Below are 18,625 nucleotides of genomic sequence, written 5' to 3' on the forward strand. Positions count from 1 at the left end.
TGTGCAGAGAAGAGTAATACATTCCTAAAATACCATAAGGTCAGGGGACTGGAAGAGCCAATAGGTGGCCAGCTGACTGCCCTGTTTCCCCCCCTTCCCTGAAACAACAGAGAACAAAAAAAAGACTTTCTCGGGAAAAAAAATCTCTCTGAGACCTTAAATGGGTGATCCAAACAGAGAGGGGGAGTGGGGAGGTGAATAGTTGGTACAAATTGGCCTCAGGTAGTTCTTGGATTATTTGGGTAAAGCCCATCCCCAACAAGAAGCAATGTTGATCTACTAATTGGATGTGCAACCCATATTCAAAATATATTGTTTAAATTCAGCTCAGCAACCATTTAGTGTAACTGGATAATAACCTGCATCTTAGAAGGTTTCAATTAAAAACAACAACAACAAACAAACTCTTTATTCCAGAAATGGGAGTGGAAGCCATTTGACTCGACTGGTATCCTGAACTCTGACTCACAAGGACAACAAAGAACAGTGTTCTTCTCTGTACATGTCACGACTGGTGCATACGTCTTGGTGTTTTTCAGATATTCACACTGCAGTTCTAGCCAGAGAAAATATGTCGCTAAAAGCTGTGGGGTTCATTGAGACAGATGTGCAACCACAAAAGAAACGTATTTTAAAATCCCTTCCTCTAAGACATTGCAGACACCAGCACACTGTTATGTCTTTACAGAGTCATGCACTCTTATCGCCTATTGACTCGGCCAACTATTGTTTTGTGAGCGCCACTATCTCCAAACCACATATCAAAGCGGGTTTCACTTATGTCTCGTAAGATGAAATAGGTGACATCAACAGCATTGTGTTTTTTCCCTGCAGATGTGTGCTACACTGCATGCCCACAACATGACATGCGTGTGATGTGAATCTTTACGTTTAAGCAGAAGACGTATTTTCAGTGTGAGATTTAGGCTACAATTATATTAATATTGCAGTAACGTTAGTTTTTATCGGTTAAACAGAGTTAGCAGCATAGCTAACACTGGCCAATAACCAGCACATATGGACTTAAGCTTGGCAGTACAGGAGTATGTTATTCAGGTAATTCATGCAGACATATATTTCTTCCCCTTTCCAGTTTTATGCAGAACCATCTAGGTTTATACTTACAGCTCAGACATGAGAGTGAGTTTGGTCTTCTAATCTAATCTGTCATTGCATGACTTGCAATGAGAAATAAACCTTATATCTAACTTCACTGATGAGAGCACAGAGGAAGTGGGCTCTGATCTGAAACGTTTCTTCATGCTTTACTCTTCAAAGCAGAACGACACTGATAACAGCACATTACAAACATGCTGTGTGATCATGGAAGCGGATGGATGAAGGGGCTGCTCTAATTGACCGAGTGAAATCCTATACTGCACAGTAACACAGTTTGAGGAGCTCTCATTAGATATGCCACGAAGACAGCAAAGACGTGACATCCCTGAACATCAACAGATACAAAAGCAGTCACTTCCTATGTAAATCCTTGCAAGTGCTCCACACTGGTGTTAAGTTGTGAAGTGTTACAGGCCAGTAAAAGCTTTAATAGGAAACAACCCCAAGTTCTCTCTAGCCGATAGCGGCAACAATAGTTCCACCCAAATTCCAAATACAGAGTGAGTAGATGTGCAAATGTTTACTTTACAAATATTTAATAACTGAATATAATACAGCCACCCACATCATGACTGAAAGTTCAATCACAATGCACTGAAATGCACATCACGATAAAAATGCTCTTATTGTACCAGGACTGGCTCCAAACTAGAAGCATACACGTGGTTTACAAACCAGGATTTATCTGTGTTCAGAGAATTGTGAATTCTGGTTAAAAACAAGTGTGTTTGTGAGTGTGCCAACAGCTGGACCAGCAGCAGAAACTATTAAAAATAAATCTCATCTATTCACTTTAAACAATGCGATTTTCAGTTTCGTTCATTATTGTTGCAATAATGAATAAAAAAAGACAAACCGAGCAAGTAAGAAAAAAAAAAACTGACAGTGAGATAAAACAAATTTGTGTAAAAGTCATGTAATATGGTGATCGTGTAAAAAAAAAAACAGTTTTGCTTTCAAAACGGGTCACATCAGGCCGGACGTGTTATGAGACACGTTTTCTACACGTTGACAGTGCACGGCAAAGATTTACAACGCCGCCGGGTACGAACTTCGTCGAATTACTTCCAAAGAGCGTAGAGCACCTGTCTTATATTCTCACTATACTAAAAAAATGTCTGGTTTGGTCTAACTAAATCTGCAGACGTGGTCTCCAGCAGGTTGTTTCTCTCACAGGTAGTATGTAAGTGGAGCACAGAAACGCTCGACAGGTGACAATAAAGCGTAGTATCCTACTTTTGCGCAGTTAACCGAGCGCAGTACGAGGTGAACAGAAAGTGTTGCTTTACCACGACTGTTTGCCTGCCGACATATTACCTCTAAATTAAAAAAAAGAAAAAGAAAATATAAAGCAATTTCTGAAAAATGCATTATCCGATTATACTTACAGATACTGTCTGGAGCCCACCGTCTGCTCATGCAAAGCTACAGAGAACCCAAACAAGCTCCCCCTGGTTTTCCCCTCTTTGATCACAGGAAACCGTTCATCTATATTAAATCCAGTGCAAGTTTGCGTCCAGTGGCACACGGCCAAAACAGCGCAGAGTAAAAGTCTTTCAGACATGTTTCCGTTGTTTTCTCCCTTGTTAGGTGCACTCATCTCTCGCAGGTCCACGATCAGCGAACGAGCATGGGGTCCGGGTGGCAACTCTGCCGCAATGAGCTCCAACAGGTAGGCTGCTGCTTCACAGAGACCTGCCCATTAACAGCCCCTCTGTGCAAAGTCACTGCCTAGGTGTCGGCGCCTCATGCTCGCTCCGCTGCCCTGCCCCCAGTGGTGTCCCTCCCTTCCTGTCAGATCTCGACATCCTTCAGAAGCAAGTGCATTAACTACAGGGAGCTACAGACTCTAGTGGTGTGCGATACAGCGAATTTTAATATAAATCCGAAACCAAGTAAATACAGGGACCGTTTTGTTGATACCAATACCGATACTTGTAAAGGCAGCTTATACAGGGAGAAGCAGTGTGCTATGATTTATGAAATGTATCATCAATTTGGAAATTCTCTACACATTTTAATGACCGCGTGATCGGTGCGATTTTCATTTTCCACAATAATTAGTTGATACAACAAAACACACCTTTCAGCTTTTCGTCTCTTTTAATGTTATTTGAAGCTAATTTTTTTAGGAGACCTGAAATGTAGACGTGCCTATCTTTAAAGCACTTTATCTCAACGTCTGTTGTTTAAATGTGCTATAGGCTGTATAGGATTTTTTCATTGTGCACATTTGAGGTATATTTTTTCATTTCCACGAAAATTATTTACCTAAATCAGTTCAGTGGGGTGAATACTGAACTTGGGGAAGAGAAATAAAGTATCCTATCCTATCACACTAGTATCGATCCGATACCAGTACCAGCTTTGGTATCAATATATATTTGGACCTCTAGCAGACATTCTGTAAACTGCGGTTAATGGTGTGAAAACCTCGTCTCTCACTATAACTATCTGTCACTCTTTCAAACCTCCTGTTCCTGCTCTCTATCGCTCTGCTGGCTGACAGAATCAGCAAGTCACTCTACAGAGGAAGACTTGTGAACACTAAACAAAAGCTACGAACGTATGTAGCTTTTGATTTAAGGACTGCATCTTAAATGGCACCGTACTGAAATGTCTGCTATTTTTGTTGCCACACAAACACACACACACACACACACACACACACACACACACACACACACACACACACACACACACACACTGCTGCAGTGGCGAATGGTTTGCTTTAAAAGAAAAGGAAAAAAACTCAATATGAAAGGATTTCCGCTCGTAGCAGACAGCTAATTTGAATCAGGCATTTCACACATCAGGATTACTCTTGAATGCTCTGACTCTAAAAAAAAAAGATATTTAACTTTTCCATATGCTTATCAACATCATGAAACCATCAGAGGAGTTTCTTCCAGCTAAATGATCTCTGTTTTAGTATTTTCAGTTTATATTTTGAGTATTTTTAATCTAAGAGTTGCATGATATACATGGCCCGCCCCTCACATGAGCACTCTTGTGACAGCCACCGTTTGCCTCACTCCACTACCTATTGCTCAAACTTCTGGCGTCCAATGGGAAGTTTATTAAACCCTTAATCTCCTTAGTGAGTTCATGGAACAGGCCAGAGTTTTTTAAAGCAGCCTTTCCTTCTCTCAAATCTCCCTCCACCCCAGTTCCTCTCAGGTTTTTTTTTTTACTTGCTTCCTTTCTTTATCAAGAAACTGCAGCTCCATCTCCTCCCTATTTTCCTGTACTCCACAGCAATGTGCTATCTTTCATCATGTCTACTTTATTGGCTGACTACTGGCTAAAACCTGGCCTAGCTGACCTTCTCTAATTGATGGAGTAAGCTCCCACTCTCCCCCTTCTTCCTTTAGGAGTTGCTCTCTCCCAGAAGTACTCTCTCCTTCATCCCCAGTGAATTAATGCCCCTTGGGGGGTTGTAGTTCACTGTGCACTTTTCACAGGCAAATTGAAAATACTTTATCTACTCTTTTTAAAGAAAAAAGTGTGTCTCAGGTATTTAGCGCAGGTTTTTTAGTCATTGCAACTGCTCATAGGTCTTCACCATCACTGTTTGGATATACACAAGAAAAAGTGTGTTGGAAAACAAAGAGAACAACTGCAACGAGCAGGTTAAGTTGCATTCCACAGATTTTAGTGTAGCATGAAGTCTGCCCTGGATCTTTGTTGGAGGTCATGTGTCTGACACCCTATACTTTTCAATCAGTTGTAGTATAGTAGCATTGGTACATTTGGGGCACTATCTTGCAAATGAATGTTCTTCTTTTACACAGGTGAGTGCACAAAATGTCTGTGTCTACAGTGTCAACATCCTGTTGTGACCTTATCGAGGCACTCATCTGGTACAGCGCTGACGTTAAACAGATACGAGCGTGCTCCAACTCAGCGGAAGACAAATGTCCTGAGAGGAACTTAAAGCGACCAAAGAACAAGAGATGAGCAGCCTGACCTCCCCCTTTAGACTGGTCTGCGCCATACCATTCCATAGTAAAAGGGCTGCAGAACATCTGATCCTTAACCCCTTTAGCTCCTAGACCTGCTTTTTTATCACCTGAGAAGTGTCCCCTGGGAAGCTGACAGATAATGACAAACCCTGTCTCTATGTATTAGCAATGAATCATACAATAAACTGTGAAATTGCACTGACAGCCAGCTGTAAATCACATTTATGACTCTGTTTCTTTTCATAGAATTAATGGGAGTTTAAAAAATACAAAAACTATATCTAAATATCTAAATTAGTCACAAAACAGGAGTTCACTTTAAGACCCTACATACAGCAAGAAAAAAAATGTTCCAACTTTTAAATATGTATTCCCTGACCCATCTGTAAGCTAACACCAGTCTCTGTGAACCATGGGGAAAAAGAGCAAAATACACTTGGTTCCCCTAGAGTCTCTGTTCTGGAACTGTTAACCCACAAGACACACATGGAATGTAATTTGCAATTTATGTGCTGGCTTCCTGTTTTGTTTTTTCTCTACCAAATCAACCACCATCCCCTCCCCCATCACCATAGTGCATAACCCACTCAAAAACCTAAATTCAACCCTTCCCCTAATTCTAATTACTACAATGTTTGTCTTTCTGCACCAGAACATCCACTTAATTCATCAGGTTAGGATTATATGCTTATAGCATCTTCATGCTCAGCTTTCCTGCTGCTTTGTGGTTTGTTACATACTCCAAACTGAGCTCTATGAAGGCCTCCATTGACAGAATGCTGAAGGCTGATGGGGTGGATGCTATGTGGAGTTCTGATCTGAATGCCTGATAGTGGAAATGGACTTGTGTATTGTAGAGGGCTGTGGAAAGAGCAGAAATGTGAGGGCATGATTATCCTCCATAAAAGTCCCATAATAATTAATCTTCCTGACAGGACTTTGTACTGTACTCCCCTGCCTTGTAAACCTGAAATTACACAGATTTTTTTTTAAAGCATAACTAGATGGCATCCTCATCTTGAATTTCTATGAATATTAATCCACATTAGCTGAACCGGAGAACAGAACATACAGAGCAGAACATTGACTAAATATGAAACACAGCACGCTCTCACACCGAGCCCTGGCTGCCCGGTGACGGCTGAGCTGCCTGTTGCCATGGAGCTGAGAGTTGCTATGAAGCCAGTATGTTCCGAGTGGTGGTAATGTCTGTCGAGGACACTGTGGTCTGTTTAAACTCCAGCCAGTACTCTTGCTGGGCTCAAATGACCTTTCGCAGGACAGAACACAATCTATTCAGGAAACCTAAGATTATTTATGCACACAGCACACAAATAATGTGTCCCTTATAGCAGTGTGGACACAACTTCTTCTGCACTCTTATTATACCTATATAAAGTGAACTTTTGTCCAACCAGCAGGAGACAAAAGACAACAAACTCCATTTTTTTCCCCTGTTGTGTGACTTGAGCTGTCTGGCCCCAGAGTAATCTATTTTTATAACAAAATATGAATAAAACATGAGAATAATCTAATAATATGACATTTATTCTCATAAGCCTGAATATTGTAGCCAACTTGCATTCCCTAGTTTTTAAAGAAAAAAGTTACAGGCAGCACTGCACCACTGTAGGGCAGTCCATAAAGAGGTCATAGTCACATCGCCCCATTATATCTCCCAACAAATGTTCACAACAGTAAGAAACAACTGACAGTTTGGTACGAAGGCAAGAATTTTACCCATTTTATCAACTGAAATCTCATTATTAGACAGATCTTTAGCTTGAGATTGAGGAAGCAAAGGATGGATTAGGGCCACCACACACATTATGGTTATATACGGAACAGTTTGCCTGAGATTTCCATCTTCCTTGTTTCTGCGGTTTTACAGAATCCTCATTTGGGAGTGGAAGTGTGGCGTTTGAAGTTTTCCATGCATCTGTGCCGTATACAAATGTGTGCATGGTATGTGTCTGTGTAGGTGTAAATATTTGAGAGTATATGCTCACATTTGTTCATGTGAGCGTGGGGGGATTTTTGTCAGGATTCACATGTCTGTGTTTGGTTTGTGTGTGTAACAGGAAGGAAATGCAGCAGGGGTTTAGGACCCATGCATGTCTGGGGTGGGGGTGTAGGGTGGTCCTCTAGTGCTGTAGCATAGGAATGTATAGCCTGAAGAAGAAGGCGTGGCCCTGAACACTCTCCCTACTGTCCAGAAGCACCTGTTTTTCAGCTTAGCTTTCAGATAGAGAGCTGGGAAACAGTGGGATGTAATGACTGCATGACAGCTGCTTCAATTCCACAATTCGCAAACTCATTTCTAACTCAGTCCTCAGATACCGAACACATTTTATCTTTAAACTTCTTTAAAAAGAGTAGTTTTGCATTTGGAGAGTTGACTTAAGGATTGATAGCAATTTCATATCTTTTACATTAAAACTGAAAAAAGGAAAACATAATTTTACCTGCCCAAAACCAACCAGTTATTGGTTAATTTATCCTTTAGCCAGTTCTGTAAGCTGTAGAAAAGCCAAACTAAAAAAAAAAAGAGAGAAATTAATGATTTGAGCTTTAACAGGCTATTTCTGAGGAGTGAACAGTAACTTCCTGGCAACCTCAAGGTGACAAAGACTCTAACAAGACAAATAAATAACATAGTACCCAGTGACCTTTAAAACAGACGGATTTTTGTTCCCCTCAGAGAGAGCTACGCCAAACTCCAAGAAGCTCACTGGCTGCTTGCTATAGTTTACTACACAGCTATGAGAGAGAAACGCTGAGCCTCCAAATAACCTCTTAAAGGTGCCTTTTTGCACCTTTAAGAGGTTATTTGGCTTGAACCAATCACTGTAATCTCAGGAAGAACTAACAACTGAGATTGTTTTTGCAAATGCTGGGGGTGACAGGAATGTTCTTAATGGACTATATAACCTGCTAGAAATGCACTTAGGGCAATTTGCTGACAGGAAAATAAAATAACAAATATTAATCAATTCTAAACTGTCATGAAACATTGCGTTAAAAGTAAGAGGAATGTAAGTTAACGATTGAGGAGCAAAAATGAAATTAAAGCACTGACACCCTCTCAGCAGGGTTTAATCATTAAAACGGAGCGACTGGATGCAGCATTCCTTTCTGTGCTCGTAGAGAAACTTTTGTTTGAAAGAACAATTCAGTGCTGAGGAGTCATAGGTAGGTCTACATAAAGAAATGCCCGAGGGGAGGCTGGGTTTGATTTGGCTTAATGCCCAGAGGGCCAATAACCTTGGGCATGAATTCTCAGCCTGAAAGATAGAGAACAAATAACCACAAGAAAAATGTCCAAAACAATACAGTTATCATTCATCCAGTGCAACTTAGTTATATATGACAGTTAGATCTTCAAAGGAGTGGCAGAGTAAAGGAGCTATTTCTCTGGGGAGTGATACCAGCTTGACCTTTAGTCAGAAATCAGTCATAACAAAACTCCCTCTGACCACACTAGTCATTAGGAATAGCTTTTGTATGTGTGTGAGAAAGCTCGGGAAAATATCTCACCCCTCTTCCTCCACCCATGGGGACTCATTAACTTAGAACTTGATACTTAACAACCCTATGAAGCCCACACCGTCACTTGGCTGCAATGTTTACTAAAGGAGCAGCTATCTATCTCAGAGACTTAAACAATCCCCTTTCTGTCACAGAGGGCAACATTATGTTTATGGGTACATGGGGCAACATTGTGTGCTGCAACAGTGTAATCGCTGGAGATGAAGCATCATGAAAAGATGGGGAGCTGGCATGCAATTGTCTCTGAAAATAGCCTCAACAAACCCCCAAAATTATATTCCCATTTAGATTCACCTAATCCAATTGTTAACAACCTCAATATTCTTCACCCTGGATAATAGGTAGATATACAGGGCAGTAAATCTGATGCATGTTGCTGTGACTGGGCGTAATTTTATTCTGTGGACAGACCATTGAGTGATGAGACAATCTGGAGGGCAAACGCAGTAAATCTGAACAGCAAACACAGTGTGGTGGCCCATTGCTCCTTCTATCTCTCTGCTGTGGTGAAATGAGTTGCTGTGATTTACAGTGCTGCTTTATAAAGCCTCCTTCCTGTCTGTGCAGCATATACTGTAGGCTGTCTGGTTTCCTGACCCCAGCTTCACTGGTTATCCCTTAGACTTCCTATAAACACTCGCCCTCTTTTGATCGGCTGTTTGCTGTGGATGCTCCGTGACCACATGGTGCCATTTTGTTTATATCTTGCACGACCTGCAAGTAAATGTTGGGGCATAAAAAGATGTGTTTTTTGATTGGAAACATGTGTTGGTTTTTGACGAGCGGCTCTTGGTTCTCCACGTGTTGAGATTGGCAGATGGTCAAAATTGGATTTGTATTAAAACTGCAGGAAGGTTTCATAAACTGATTGCACAGTTAAGGCAACTGGAGCTACAAAGATTTACATCTGAAAGACTTTCCGTACTGGTAAATTGTGAAAATATTCTTAAAACCTTGTGCGTACCACTCTTGATACAAAACACTGTGCCTGTGCGCTAATCCACTCTGTCCCTCTTTAACTCTGTGTGTGTGAATGCAGAGCTGCCCTGCGCATTTTCCACTCAATTGAATGGCCCTCTCAGATCATTAAATATCCATTCATTTGTGAGGGACACTGGGAGGAACTCAGCAGCAAGGCAAATACAGAGAGGCCTGTCTGAGGGGAACCGCACTTCACAATGTGGCCTGGAAGAGGATGGGTGGCAATACCACTCAAAAATGCCCACCGACTCAGTATGTAGCCATATATATATATATATATATATATATATATATATATATATATATATATATATATATATATATATATATACATATAAAAAAGTTCAGATTCAGATAAAGTTAATTAGCTAATCTACTCTAAAATCTGTATCTGTAGCAAGTAAATATACCCCCTGAGGAACAAGTGCCTCTGTTTTTCTGGTCTAGACTTGGTGTTTTTACTTCTGCCCTGGGGACACCAAATCCTGAAAAAAAGGAAAGGGGAAAAAAGAAAACCCGCCAATACAGGAGGGAGTGGTGGTAGGATACTCATCCCCTGCAGCAAAATATTTCTGCATATACTTTCACACTAACGCTCCAAGGCTGGCTTTAGCACCTGATTGTCTCAGATGTGCAACATTTAATTCAAGGGACATGAATTCAAAAACACGGAGATGAGAACACACAGAGTTTGAGAGAGAAATGTGCTGGAATGGGAACTCCCGACTTTCGCCATGCTTAGACATGCCTACGAAAATCTATGCTGTGTTAACAAGCCCACCAGATAAGTAGGTGGATGTCTTACACAAGACCTTTCTGTGATTTTTCTTTCAAGCATTCATTTTCCAGTCAGAGGTAGTCGGTGGGAGCCATATTAGGCCCACAGAAAGGTGCTGAACACTAGCTGATTTTATGTGCCTTACAATGTGAAACTCTTCGGAATTTAGCATTTTATTATTAACAGTTACACCACAACTAGAAGTGATTTACTGTTACTGTGTGAGGTCAGATCAGAAGCAGAAATGCCAATACATTTGATAGTGTTTATGGGAAAAAGTGGTGTCACACTGACTGCAGATTTCTTATAGATAGGCTGCTTCCAAGGAAGCACTTTCATCTAATTTGTGTGTTTCAGTCTAAGCCCGAATAAACATGTCTAGATTTGGGTGGGGCTTCCTGCTTAAATCCTGGGAGAGGGCATCTCAACCCAAAGACTCAGGAGAGTGTTGTATATTCACTCTCCAGGGATCAGTGCTAGAAGAGACTATGACAAAAGGGGTGAAGGGTCGAGATGGACTGTCAAAAATTGGTACCGGGAGTCATGACAGACAGAGACATTTGCAAATATTACACATAGTTTAGCTGGCTGAAGAAGCAGATAGCTTTAAATTACAAATCATGGCAAGTCTAGCCTTGTGAATCCACTTGGCTCATGGCCCATTTAGAGAGTGGCCTCAATGAATGGAAAAGTTTGAGTGGTAGGTGAACAAAGGGGTGGTAATCAAAGAAGTCTCTCTCTTTTGATCACTCCCTGAACAGCTGTTTCTGCGGACCGCTCTTACTCATCCACTCTTGGCAAAGTGGAGCCAGAGAATAGGCACATTCTTGTCAGGGAAGCTGGGGCTGCCAAGATGGGGACACTTGTACGGATGCATCTGTGCAGCTTCTGGTTTCGGTGCCAGCTGAATCAATGGAGTGGACAGACTATGTGAGGAACACAAAAAGATGTAATACAGCTAAAAAATTTAAAAATAAACAAACAAACAAAAAAGGTTTGCAAAGAGGAAGTGGCCAGAGGATGCACAGGATATTGATGTGGACACCTTTTTTTCCCTGTGTATGAAAAGGAACACACAAACAGTGCGTTGTTAGGCTGCCTATTGTTCAGCTCAATGGAGTTGGCTCTGCTCTCGCACACCACTCAATTAGTGCAGTGCAGTGTTTCAAATACTGACTGACATGGAATGCTATACAGGTCATAGGCCTGTTGTCTCTATCCAGGAGGCTGTTTGTTTATGTGCCTGCTTTCAAACTGTTAAATAGTGGATACTTGTTGAAGTAGTGTGTCATCACAGTGGGAGGTCTGATTACAGTGGAGTCATACTGGACAGCTTGGTATGATTAAAATGAAAATAACCAGTGATAGTTTTTTAATATGCATATAAGCACCACTTTCTATTACTACTGGCTATTTTATCTTTTTATCCACTGATTTTAACTTTTGATCAGTTATCATTGTAATTTGACCAGTTTATTTTTAGAAACATATTTAAACTGTTTATCAGTCACCTTTAGCCTTTTCAACATTTTAACTACTTCACGGGGTTTTTTTTATTACTTAAGGTACTTCAGTTATTGTCTTTAGGCACATATTTGAACTCTGAGTTACTGGCTTGAGTCTTTTATACAGTCATTTGCTCAAATTAGTAACAGTGGTTAGTAAGGTTTTATGGGAAGCCAAAATAATTCATGCACTTGCATATGTAGGTGCATCTGACAGACACAGATAATAATTATTTCTAACAGAAAGTATCACTGTATTTCTAGTCACCAAAACAGTCTTATAGACTGCAAGAGACCTTTAGGATACAGCAGCTGCTCAAGCACCCCCAAATTTCATCACAGCACTCCTAAAAATGACTAATAATAGCATATTTAGTATTATTTTCTGACATTGCTTTCTAAATGTTATATATTCCTAACTTGTCTACTGACGACAGTAGAGAATATAATGAAAACAGGTTTTATAACCTGTGTTGATGTCATGATGTTGCACTGCACTGACGCAGAGGCGCTGTTGCTGTGGCTTGTCATCAATAGCCTAATAAGACTTCCGTTGCCTCAGCAGAAGGAGAATGCAGAGGGAATTTAATGACGCAAATCAGTGATGCAGATTTAAAACACACTTTAACTGAAAAACAACAAAAGTTCAAACTGTTCTGATAATGTGGGGATGTTGCTATGACTTATAAAGTGTCTGCTTATTTTTATTTGATCAAAAAATAGCACCAAAAACATTCACTTAGCTAATTTTAACCTTCTGATCCACTAGTCTGCTGGTATATCTGCCAGCAAAGGAGCTGATATATATGCAGCAGCCTGTATTTAGTTTGAATATTGCTATATATTATTGCTATATATGCTATATATATATATATATATATATATATATATATATATATATATATATATATATATATATATATATATATATACTATATATATATTGCTATATGAATCAGTTTGTCTTTCATTCTCTGTAAGATTTAACTTTTGGGTGATGATGCAAAGACTGAGAGAGGAGGACAGAGTAACATGTAATAGTGGACATGTAGTCAAATTCACCCAAAATCATAAAGCTGTAGCTTCTGTTTTACCCACACTCATTGAGGTTGATTTCACATAACTAAGTAGTGTGCTGTACTCTTATAATAATTTCTATAAGATTATATTTTTGATATTTTATAACAAATACAATTCTAGTTGAGCGAGGAGGATGGTTGGAGAGAGGACAGATAGGATAAGAACAGGAAGAACAAGGAAGCAAATTGTGAAGCTAGCGGGAAAAACAATTGTTATTTTTCACAAAGTAGTTTATTGATATTGTCAGAGTACTATGTATAACCATATATTGATATGAATGATCACATTTTACAGGTTTTATACCACTCTGAACATGGCTGACACTACATTGATGTGATGACTGCAAATCTGTTGGGGTACATCATGGTCTGTGCTGAGTCTGCATAATAAAGGGAGGGTTTGCATGAATTTAAAAAAAAACGTTAATATAAAACTTTATTATTAGTTTGTTTTGTGTACAGGTCTGTGGAGTGACAGGGTGATTTTCCAGTGTCGGTACTGAAATTGTGTACAGACACTGTACATTTGATTGTTGGGTTTTTCTCTGTATGTATTATTGTAGGGTCTACCTTACAAAATAAAGCACCTTGAGGCGACTGTTGTTGTGTTTTGGTGCTATATAAATAAAATTGAATTGAATTGAAAAATGCTACGTTAAGTGATTGATGATTTGCTGGACTGCATCTATGCGGTTAAGAGACTAAAATAATGTTGTTTCTCTTACTTACCTGCTTTGCCACATATAATTATTTTTACTTTAATGTCTGAGCCTTTGCCTGGGGTTTGATAACTAACTTAGCTCCACCCTAAAAGGGGTGGATTATATTGAAATCTCTGATTATTCAAACTGAATTATTCTTAGACGTTACAACAGGTCATCCAACTAATTCGGCCGATTTTTGTCCAGTTTAGTGAATGTTGGCAGACAACTTATTCTACCCCCAACTATCATTCAAAACAGTCCTGCCCCTCTGTTGCATTTAAACCAGGGATGTCAAACATAAGTCCATGGTAACAAGAATCGGCCTGGCAAAGACTCTAAACCGACCCAGTGGACAACTTCAGAAAATATGATGGATGGCATTCAGTTTTGGATTGTGTGCTGTGTTTTTTCCTGCTGATATGAAATGGGGGAATTTAGCTTCAGAAAATAAAGCTATTTTGGTACTAGGCTGTAAACATGTCTATTCCTGCTCTAAAGTTCGGCCTTTTAACGTGGTACTCTGTGGGGACAGAGTCAGTCTCAGAGGTCCACTCAGTAAACCATTTGGCATTTTAATGCTGGCTTTATTTTTCAGCTCCAGAGGTTATCACTTGGATTTTAAGTGCTCAGAAGTTTTTTACTGAAAAAACAAACAAACAAACAAAAACAAAAACAAAAAAACATTAGTACTTATTTTTGGCCCATTACGTTTTGCTCAAAATTATCCATTAGCACAGTTTGATTATATGTCAGCACAATAACAGTGACAAGTAAAATAACAACAAAAAACACAAATTAACAATATGTAACAATGCAGAATAGGAGATGATGCTAGAAGAACAAAGACAGATGTTCAAAGGAAGTGGGTTTCCTCCTTAGCGTGACGGCAGAGAGACAAGTGTCATTAGTGCTCCATTAAAACAAGCAGATGGCCAATAGCCGTGGATCAATTCTGACTTTTAGCCCACAGGAAGAACCCAGTGTGGGTGGAAGACATCCTGCAGAGGAGCATTTAACTTTAGTAGGTCTTTTGGATTTGTTTACGTGTGTGTGTGGGTGTGTGTATGTGTGTGTGTGTGTGTGTGTGTGTGTGTGTGTGTGTGTGTGTGTGTGTGTGTGTGTGTGTGTGTGTGTATTTAGAGAAACTGAGTATGCCCTTTAACTTCTGGCCACATATGTCTTCCATTAGCTCAACGGGCAGCTGTGGACCCCTGGGAACACATACCTGGGCTCTTTCCTCTGGTCCACTTCAGTATACAGCACACACGTGTACACAAATCTTTGCACATAGCACGCTGCTGTGGTGTGAGGAAGCCTGAGAACAGCTTCAGTTCCATGTAACCAAGCCAACTTACAACACCACTGGGAAGCTGGAGCGATCATTTGTTCCAAAAAAGGTCCCAGATCAAGTCAAGTATTTTAAGCTCAGGGATGGGAGCCCTGAAACTGTCTGCCAGTTTCAGAGGAAGCCAATTATTGTAGTAGCTTTCCGATGACCTTGAGTTTCCCTTTGAGCATTTATACTAAGTCTTGCCCGGGTAATGCATTTTGCAGACTATGTATAGTTACCTGGAAGAACTTAGGGAAAACGCTGGCAAGCGTTTAATCACAAAAAGAAGTTGAAGTTTAAAGATTCAGGTGATTTTCTCTGCCTGTGTGCACAGGCCTACATCATGTAGATGTCAGAAAGTCCTTGACTTTCCTTTTTATCTCTAATCAGAACTAAAAGAAGATACGCGAGTGAGATAGCATTTAATAGACTTCCAAGTCTCCCACTCATGAGAGTGCTCTGACTCCCTGAGGGAGCTGGCCATTCAGTCAGATCAGCACAAACCGGGCACTTCATTATCTCCAGGAGCTCCGCGCTGCTGCCTTGAAGTTGTCAAAGGCAGATAAAATTGCACTGATTGTTGTGGGGGCGTAGGAAGCAATAAGGTTGTTTCTCTGGCGACACAGACTCGGCGTAATTAAGGTCTAAACATCCTCCTCGATGTAGGTGTGTGTACGTAGGACCACGTGCACATTACTGATGGGGGGTCCTTTGTTTAATTTATGTGTGTAGGCTGTAAATATGACACTCAGAGTTGCTGTAAGAGTTGGTAGTAAGCGCATGCATAAATGTGCCATTTCTGCGTGAAAAGTGCCGTTCTGTTATTCTTTCTGAAATGTTAAAGAAAGGAGGAATGTAAAACATTTGTCCCGAGGGCTTCCTAATTTTGAGGGACGCTCATTTCACTCTGGAGTGCGAAGGTGGTGTTTTGAAAATCAAAAACCAGAGAAGAGGTGGGACAAGACACACAAGGAATACTTATACTTGGAATTAAACTTTGATAAGTGCAGTACAGCAATCTTTATCTTATCTAGGTGCTGAGAAAAAAAAGGTCAACTGCCTCTGATCCCCTCTTCATGTGTCATATGCGAGGGTCACTATTTGTCCTTTAATCACACTGATGACTCTGTTTTAAAAGTTTAAAATGGGAAAAATTGCTTTCTCTGGGGGAAAATTGCTTCATTTGTAAGGTACAGTACAAAAGGTACTTTTTTTTTTAAAGGTCGACAACAATCAGGCTGAACCCAGTCGATAATTGCAGGGTTTTCTCCCTGAAAGGTCTGAGCTTTTGTCCTGTGTTGGCCCAAAGCCAGTTGTTCCACTTTTACACACTGCATTAGAAAAGTACAAAACAGGACCCTGAATGCTGTCTCATGTTACCGTGTTGTGAGGGTTTGATCAGCTTACTTGCTGAGAAGTTCATTTGACCAAAAGATTCTCGCCTATATTGCACATTTCCTTTTAAAGTTATTCGAGACACAGACTCTTACACGCATTTATGACTGGCTTCTGCAGCAATATGTGGAACTGGACATGCAAAACTAGAAATGTAGGAGTTCTTGGGGTGTGGGGGATCAGCACTATCAAGTAACAGTAAAGTCAGTATCACATTCAAAACACAAATGGCTTTTAACAGTCCAGCATCAGTTGTTCTGCACTCAGCCTGAAGCCCTTTTTTTCACTAATATTAGAAGGTCCCATGTCTGATATGACAGAGAGCTTAGCTTAAACTTTAAAAGATAAATCCAGTTCAAATTAATGAAGTCTAATGGGACTTTAATAAAACAGTCCTTTGACTGTTTTATTAACCAACTTTGTTTTAAGACATGTATTAATTCAACTGTGTGGCCATTTTGCTGTTGAAATATGAGGGGGTAAACCCAAACTGACTTTTAGTGTTTTGCCCATTCAAATAATGTAAATACAGGTGAGTGGTGAATACAGGCTAAATTGTTAAAGCACCCTTCTGACAAGTGCAAAACAATTTGGCGTCGCCGGTTATTCTCCAAAAATACCATATATTTGAATTCATGCGGAAAATGAGATCCTCGGTAAAGATGGGATTTATTGGAGGACAGTGTTAGCTGGTTATACATAGTACTCTGACATATGTATATGTATATTCACTATACTTCATAGAAACGTGCATGTGCCCTGAGATAAAGAAACTAGCTTTAATGACTTTTACAACATTTGCACCATCTACTGGTAACTCTGTAGTATTACAACATCTGTTTCACAACAAAACTGGAACTTCCATATGTTAAATGTTGTCGCTTATTAATTTCATTCTATTTCTTTGCTTTCGAAAGGCAAACAAATGACATTTTTCTCAAGGTAAAACTCACTTGTTACAAGCAAGGTATGGATGAGAGCATCTATGAACACACATCACATTAAAGAAGATGGGTTACAGCAGCAGAGGAACACACTGGTTGACCACTCCTGCCAGCTGCGAAAAGAAAACTGAGGCTACACTTTGGCTTGGCTCACCAAACAGAACATTGGGAAAATGTGTCCTGGACTGATGATTTCTGCTGCAACATTTACAGGGTCACAATTTGGCATAGACAACACCTGCAACACAGCCATGTGGATCACTTTATGACCACAGAGTACCCATCTTCTGACAGCTGTTTCCAGCAGCATAATGTGGAATGTGACAACGCTCAGGTCATCTCAAACTGGCTTCTTGAAAATGAGAGTTAATTCACTGTACTCAAATGGGCACCACTGTCACCAGATCTCAAGCGGTATGTGATGGACCAGAGATGGACTCATCTACTCAAAGATGAGTTGTGGCCGGTGAGCATAAATAATGCAAATCAGTAGGTGAAAAATATAAACAGACAACGTGTGAGGTCTGAAAGGGCAAGGACAGAAAATGAATCTTAATAAAGTAAGTTGGTGGTTGCATAGTACATGCATGTACGCCATAGTGAATGCCATAATGTACCGGTACCAAAGACCTCCATCCCAAAGACCTCAGCAGCTACAGGCCGGTAGCCCTGACATCACATTCCCTAATTTCCTTCGGGATTAATAAAGTATTCTGATTCTGATTCTGATCACATCTGATGAAGACCCTCGAGAGGTTGGTTCTAAACCATCTGCGCCCCCTGGTGAAGTCTTCATTGGATCCACTGCAGTTTGCTTACCAGCCTGGCATCAGGGTGGAGGACGCCATCATCAGCCTCCTGCACCGAGCTCTGACTCACCTGGAGAAGCCTGGAAGCACTGTGAGGATCATGTTCTTTGATTTCTCCAGTGCTTTCAACACCATCCACCCTCGATTTCTGAGGGACAAGCTGGAGCTATCAGGAGTGGACCACCACATGTCCCAGTGAATACTGGACTACCTCACAGGATGCCCACAGTACATGAGGACACAGGGCTGTGTCTCTGATATGCTGGTCTGTTGGCACTGTTCTTCTTCACTCTCTACACTGCAGACTTCTCCATCAACTCACCACACTGCCACCTACAGAAGTTCTCTGACGACTCTGCCATAGTCAGCCTCATCACAAGTGAGGACGACTCAGAGTACAGATGGTGGACTGTGGACTTTGTGGACTGGTGCCAGCAGAAACACCTGCTGATCAACGCCAGGAAAAC

At 40.5% G+C, this 18,625-nt stretch overlaps 1 protein-coding gene across 4 annotated transcripts in view; it reads right to left on the reverse strand.

Annotated features, from left to right (window-relative positions):
• itga3b (integrin, alpha 3b) overlaps positions 1–2,914 on the reverse strand; it is a 29,993-nt gene extending 27,079 nt beyond the window's left edge. For 3 of the 4 annotated variants that reach the window (XM_084938031.1, XM_084938032.1, XM_084938033.1), the window contains exon 1: positions 2,508–2,914. In XM_084938031.1, the coding sequence (XP_084794157.1) occupies positions 2,508–2,719 (212 nt within the window). In that variant the 5' untranslated portion in view covers positions 2,720–2,914. The remainder of the gene's footprint in view (positions 1–2,507) is intronic. The other variant, XM_084938034.1, reaches the window with a different exon arrangement.
• Between the last annotated feature and the right edge of the window lie 15,711 nt (positions 2,915–18,625).

This window comes from Perissodus microlepis, chromosome 8, assembly GCF_051167445.1.
Source record: "Perissodus microlepis isolate ML-2025 ecotype Zambia chromosome 8, ASM5116744v1, whole genome shotgun sequence".
NCBI classification, from domain to species: Eukaryota; Metazoa; Chordata; class Actinopteri; order Cichliformes; family Cichlidae; genus Perissodus; species Perissodus microlepis.